This window comes from Henckelia pumila, chromosome 1, assembly GCF_033568475.1.
Source record: "Henckelia pumila isolate YLH828 chromosome 1, ASM3356847v2, whole genome shotgun sequence".
Lineage (NCBI taxonomy): Eukaryota > Viridiplantae > Streptophyta > Magnoliopsida > Lamiales > Gesneriaceae > Henckelia > Henckelia pumila.
In genome coordinates, this window is record NC_133120.1 from 88485416 (window position 1) to 88492510 (window position 7095).

A 7095-nucleotide genomic window follows, 5' to 3' on the forward strand; every position below is an offset into this window, starting at 1 on the left:
GAATATTCTTCATTGTTCCTTAAATATGAACGAGTACAACCGGATCTCGATGTGCTTATCTGCAAAAGAGATTTTGGACAAATTGGAGATATGCCACGAAGGAACCAATCAAGTCAAGGAGACAAAGATCGATCTACTTCAACTCAAATACGAGACATTTTTGAGATGAAGGCTAGTGAGGATGTTGATACCATGTTCCGAAGGCTCTCTCAAATCATCAATGAGCTAGCCCAACTTGGAGAACAATATCCAACCAAGCAAGTGTGGAGGAGAGCTTTACGCGCCTTACCCAAGGAGTGAGATGCAAAGAGGACGGCCATCATAGAATCCAACAAAGGCGACACCGCTTCCTATGACCTTGATCAACTCCATGGGAATCTAAAAACCCATGAGTTGGAATTGTCTACAAGAAAGGAAATAAAGAAAGAAGATATCAAGGCAAAGGGGATTGCTTTATCTAGCCAATCCAAAGAAGAAGATGAAGATGATGATATGGCTGTAGCACCTAGAATTTCATAATTTAAATTCCATGCCTAAAATTCTTTTAATAATTATGATTTTAATTGCTTGGAATTAATTGCTTAATTTTCCTTTAAAGTTTAAGTGCTCAAATATTTTAAGTTCTTTATTATTGAAATTTTTGAGACAGTGGCTTCCGGTTCCGGCGTATGGCGATGGTGGATTTTTGGCGGTAGATTCCAAGAATTTCTATTTTTGAAAGTTTAGTAGGGAGGTAAGAGGAAAATTAGATGAGAATTCAAAAGTTAGAAGTTTCCGGGTGTCAGAAAATCATTTTCTTTAGTATTGCAATATTGGGCTTATTCTTTGACTTTTTCAAAAATTAGAATTTTCATAAACCCGAATTAGTAAAACCCAATTTAATATTTTTGATTAGGGGTTTTTAAACTTAGAAATTTTATTAGTGTAAGTAGTAGGAAAAGTTGTACTATAAAGTTGTGCTATAAGTTGTACTTTTAAAATCAACACTTACACCTACTTTTAAAATACACTTACACACTACACACTTCAATTATTTTTAAACACAATAAATCATTTATTTGGAAACCCTAGCCCTAATATTTCCTTGTAGCCGCCCCCTCCATTCTCTCATTCCCTCCATTTGCTCATTTTCCATCGGCTACCCCCTCCTCCAAGCTCCAGCCGCCGCCGCCGCCTCTTGCCGTCGCCGGAAGGTCACCTAGAGAGGTTCTTCTAAGTGTTAGTCCAAGATTTTCCAGCCCCTTCTCCCCTCTTTCATTTCGGTTTTGTGGGTGAAGCTAGCTAAGGCAAGTGTAGACTTTTCTTGGGTTCTCATTCAAGCTAGTTATACTCTTGTTCTTATTCCCTTTAATATTTTCGAAATGCTTGTTAATGTATGCATATAGGGTTCGAAATTTTGACACTTTTCAGTAGGGTTCTTGGGGGATTTTCGAAATTTGGAAGTGCTATAAGTTTTAAGGAGTTGCATTATGTATTGTGATGGAAAGAATGGGGTGTTTTGATTTCATATATGATTTTTGAAATTTTCAGAAGTATGCCCTATATATATATTTCGAAATTTGCATGGTTTTATGGCTGTTTTGAATGTATGATTAATGCATTATGTTGTTTGGCAATTGGTTGCATTGATTTAACAAGGATCAAGGCACGTTTGTTGCTTGATTTTGATGATTTCGAAATTGTGGAATGGGAGTGTGGTTGGGTGTTGCCCTAGTGCTTGGGATAAGTCCTAAGTGATGTTAATAAAGGTGTTTTGTGGATTGTTATTGAGTAGAGTTAAGGAAAAAGGATTATGGGGTTGAAACATTTAGTTAGAAGTAAGTTGGGTGTTGTATTCATTGAGCAGGGGGTTACTGTTCCGGGGCTGGGGAGGTAGTAACCCTGGTCTGGTCGTGCCTTGGACTGGTCCTAGGTCAAGTACTTGATGTTGTGGTCGCGTCGGTATAAAATGGGCTCGTTTCGGGTAAAGTTTTCAACAAGTTATGGATTTTTGAAGTTTAGGTGTCGGTACAGAATTTTGTGAGCAAAAGTGGGCTGTCCGGATTGGGTTTGTGTTCAGGTTGCATAGGATGTCAAATGAGGATACAATATGGTTCTAAGTGTTTTTTGTAGTGTATGGAGAGTGTCGGTTCGAGCGGGGTCGAATTCGGGTAAGGTAAGATTGAGTTATGGGCTTTTCGGTTTGATTGCTCGGGTTATGCCTTGTTTGTAAGAATATGACTTAAAGTTTGGGTAGTTCACCTAAGGGCAACCACTCACCCACCTAACATCCATATTTTTGAGTTGGGTTTCATTCCCTAAAGTTGCATATTCGTGTGCGTGAGTTCTCGTCTTCGAGTTGAGTAAAGTTAAAGCAAGTAAAGTATTTCTTTTGCATCTCAAGAAAAGTTAAAGTTCCAAGTCAAGAAAGAAAAGTATTAAAAGAAAGTGAATTGATTTGTGACTTAGACGTGTAGGGAGGGGTCGGGAGAAATCTTGGTTTCCCTACCACCCAAACGTGTAAGGAGGGGCCGGGAGAAATCTTGGTTTCCTTACCAATCAGACGTGTAAGGAGGGGTCGGGAGAAATCTTGGTTTCCTTACCAATCAGACGTGTAAGGAGGGGCTGGGAGAAATCTTGGTTTTCTTACCATAGATGGGAAATGAGGGGTTGAGAGAAATCTTGACTTCCTTGCCGGCATAGTGCACTGCAGTCATGATCGATCAAAATATTAAAGAAAGTGTCACAATTAATGAACTAAGTTCTCAGAAAAGAAAGTAAAGTTTAAGGAAAGTTTATGAAAGTATCGTGTTTCAGTTTCAAGTTCAATTTCATGTTAAGTTTGGAAAGATCAAAATTCTCATAGCGTGAGTTGGCGTGAGTTCATTATTTACAGGTTGTTTCATTCTCTTGTATCATGCATATTTTCAGTTTAAGTTGCAAAGTATATTATGTACAGTACTTTGAGTATTACTGTAGGTATTTTCAAACCCTTTTTATTACACTGTTTATACTTGCTGAGTCATTAGACTCACTATGATTGTTTGATTGTCAGGTGAGGAGGAGTACCTAGGGATCGAGGGGCAGGATCCTCGGGGTTGAGGTCGCCGGTGGTGCAAGGCCCTTGACCGTTGCTACTTTATTTGCTTCCGCTTAGTTTATGCATGTAATAATGAATTGTTATGAGGAGTATTTTTATGTTGTAGCCAGGATGAGTTTCCCTGTGCTCAAATGTTTGCCTTAAATATTGTCAACACTTTACTGCAACCGTGTGGGGTTGCCTTTTCTTTTTGAAGTTTATGATTATCATGTTGGACTTTTATCTGGTGTCTATTTCTTTTGGTCGAACTGCTGCATGTGACAGGTTGGTTGTTGTATTTTCAAACGGGTCATGGAAATTTTTTTTTATAAATCCGTATTTTCTTTATTATTTAATTAGTTTAGAGGTTAGGGTCGTTTCAGTTGGTATCAGAGCACGGTCTTGGTTTGGGCTAAGCCTACTACCGGTTTCCGAAACTCAAAGGATCTCGCCTCAAAGTCTGTAAGATTTAAGTTTTCATTACTTCTATCTGTTTAAGTTTGATAGTGCTAGTTCCTTTAATATTTTGAGCATGTTTAAGTTTAAAGAAAAATATTTTAAGGCATGAAATTTGAATGTGAGAATTCGAACTTGCGTGTAGATTGCACGTCATCGTGATCTCAATGCGCATCCTCCGCCGCCACCTCTGCCTCCGCCACCTCCACCAGCTGCGGATGTGGGGACTCAGGTGCTAGCTGGCTTACCCCGTATCTTAGAGCGACATGTGGATGCTCCGAGGGCTGTACTTGGGACTGTTTACGAGAAGTTTAGGAAGATGAATCCGAAAGACTTTGCTGGCACTACTGATCCGCTAGTAGCGGAAGGATGGACTCGTTCGCTGGAGGTGATCTTTCGCTATATGCAGTTGGGAGATCCTGATCGAGTGCGTTGTGCTGTCTTCCTTCTCCAGGATGATGCTGCCCTCTGGTGGGAGGGAGTGGATAAGACAGTGGATCCGAATACCCTACCTTGGACTGATTTCAAGAGACTTTTCTTTGAAAAGTATTTCACCGCGGATGTGAGGGCCCGTTTGAAGACGGAGTTCATGAGCCTGCGACAAGGAGATCTATCAGTGGCTCAGTTCGTGGTGAAATTTGAGCGGGGTTGCCATTTTGTGCCTTTGATTGGAGACGACGAGGCTGAGAAGCTCCAGTACTTTATTGTTGGATTGCGACCCTCTATCCGTCGGGATGTGCTTAGGCGGAGCCAGCTGACTATGCTTCTGCGCTCAAACGAGCTTTGAGGTCCGAGAAGACATTGAGAGACATCAGCGCTGAGGCGCAGGGTAAGAGGCCATTCCCAGCGCATGGCCAGCAGTAGCAGCATGGAAAGAAGTCGTACGTTGGACCGCAGCGTTAGTAGGAACCCTTTAGGCACCAGGGGCATCAGGCCCAGTTACCCGCTCCTCCCAAGACTGGGGAGAAACCGCTTTGCAAGGAGTGCCATCGGCCTCATTTCGGGAGATGTTTAGCAGGCGCAGGAGTATGCTTCAAGTGTAAGAAGCCCGAACACATGGCTAGCAACTGTCTAGAGTTGAGGAGGCCCGGGTAGGGTCGTGTGTTCATGATGCAGGCTGAGGAGGCCTACCCAGATGCTACCCTTCCTGCAGGTAACATTATAAGTCTTTGGTTTACAATAATTAAGCAATTCATTGATGCATGTTGATTATAGGTTTCCTTGATTGGGAGTATGATTTTGTAGTACGTTGCTTATTTTGAGGAATTTGACTGTGATAGCATGTATAGTATTTAATTTGGGAATTTGTTGACTTAGGAAGAATCTAAGTAGAACTTGTGTTATTTAACTTCAATCTTTTCTGTGGTTTTATCACCGTTAATGCAAGTAGGATTATAGTAGTCGGTGTAGCCACTAGAGCCTTGTTAGACTCAGGGCTACCCATTCTTTTATTTTGGAGGCTTTTGCCCATAAGAGGGGCATTCAGCATGAAGAATCGATGATTGGGTTTTCAGTGACTATCCCTTCGGGGGAAGAGCTATCCACCCGGAGATTTGTGAAGAATCTTGAACTGCTATTGCAAGGACAGTCAGTGGTTGCAGGCTTCATACTTCTGCCTATGCCAGAGTTTGACTTAAATCTTGGGATGGATTGGATGACAAAGAATGTTGTAGTGATTGATTTTCAGTGCAGGACAGTACTAGTCAGACCTGAAGGAGAGTAGCCCTTTTGGTTCAAGACTGCTAGAAGTTTGAGGAAACTTTAATCTTATCCTCTTTGCAAGCTAAGCAACTCGTGCTTAATGGATGCGAGCCATTTCTAGCCAGCTTACCTTTGACAGAGTCGCCAGCGCGTCCAGCCATTTTAGATGGGGACGTTGTCAGAAATTTTGGGGATGTGCTCCCTGATCTTGTTACGGGCATTCCGCCTGATAGAGATATTGAGGTCTCTATAGATCTGGTTCCCGGTACCGTGCCAATTTCTAAGGCACCCTACAGACTAGCTCCCACAGAAATAAGAGAACTTAAGGAGCAGATTTAAGAGCTACTTGATAAAGGGTTCATACGCCCTAGCTTCTCTCCATGGGGCGCACCAGTCCTCTTTGTGAAAAGAAGGACGGAAGTCTAAGATTGTGCATAGACTATCGAGGGTTGAATGGTGTAACAGTGAAGAACAAGTACCCACTTCCTAGAATTGAGGATCTCTTTGATCAAGTTACAAGGAGCCCGTAGTGCCAAGAGAACTTTGATGTGTCGAAGGAGGCCCGTACGTCGGCACCAGTTTTAGCCATGCCAGCAGAGCAAGGTGATTTTGTGGTTTACACTGATGCTTCCAAGTTAAGAACTGGGAGCAGTTCTTATGCAACGAGATAGAGTCATTGCTTATGCCTCTTTGACGGTGTCTAGACCATTGCAGGATAAGATTCGGAGTTTTGGACTAGAGTTCTATGCCGAGGTTAGAGCTCCTAAGTTGTCAGCTTTGACAGTGCAGGCTACATTATTTGGCCGTATTAGAGTTTGCTCGGGCAATTGTTGAGAAGTTAAGTAAGTTGAGGCAGAGAGTTGAGGAGATTGATAGTGGAGGCAGAGAGTTTGCTCCATACGCCCGATTGGTGTCAGGATGCCTGGCATGCCAGCAAGTCAAAGAAGAGCATCAGAGACCTGCGGGATTGCTTAAGCCACCCCCCAATTACCGAGTGAAAATGGGAGAATATTACCGTGGATTTTGTTGTCGTCATCGCTCCTTACGAGGCCCTTTATGGGAGAAAGTGCAGATCATCAGTTTTCTAGGATGATTGTTGGTGAGAAATCAGAGTTAGGACCTGAGGTTGGCCAGTTAAAAAGATGAGGTTGTAGTCGAGATCCGAGTTAGGATGAAGACTTCCAGAGTAGGCAGAAGAGTTACGCAGATCATGGGAGGAAAGACTTGGAGTTCTCAGTGGGTGATCATGTTTTTATCCGAGTAGCCCCTTTGAAATGCGTGTTGAGATTCAGGAAGAAGGGAAATTGGCTCCGAGATTCGTTGGGTCTTTCAAGATTCTTGACAGAGTGGAGACGTTAGCCTATAGGTTGGCCTTACCGCCTAATCTTGCTGGAGTACACAACGTCTTTCACGTATCCATGCTGAGGAAGTATATCTCGAATCCTTCTCATATGCTTAACTTTGAACCTCCTGAGTTATCTCTTCACATGACTTATGAAGAGAAACCTGACCGGATTATGGGGAGACAGGAGAGGAGACTTCGTAACAAGACTATCCCGATGGTCAAGGTTAAGTGGTTGAATCATTCGGACGAAGAGGCCATTTAGGATACAGAGGCAGATATTAGGACTCGCTATCCTGAACTCTTTGGTAAGTTCTAATTTCGAGGACGAAATTCCATATTAGGGAGGGAGGAATTGTAGCACCTAGAATTTCATAATTTAAATTCCATGCCTAAAATTCTTTTAATAATTATGATTTTAATTGCTTGGAATTAATTGCTTAATTTTCCTTTAAAGTTTAAGTGCTCAAATATTTTAAGTTCTTTATTATTGAAATTTTTGAGACAGTGGCTTTCGGTTCCGGCGTATGGCGATGGT

At 42.1% G+C, this 7095-nt stretch overlaps 1 protein-coding gene across 1 annotated transcript; it reads left to right on the forward strand.

Annotated features, from left to right (window-relative positions):
* The first annotated feature begins 1948 nt into the window (after window positions 1-1948).
* LOC140867662 (uncharacterized) lies at window positions 1949-4301 on the forward strand. The gene is made up of 2 exons (XM_073272717.1): window positions 1949-1963; window positions 3660-4301. The coding sequence occupies exons 1-2, from the start codon at window positions 1949-1951 to the stop codon at window positions 4299-4301; spliced, it is 657 nt and encodes a 218-aa protein (XP_073128818.1).
* The last annotated feature ends 2794 nt before the right edge of the window (window positions 4302-7095 follow it).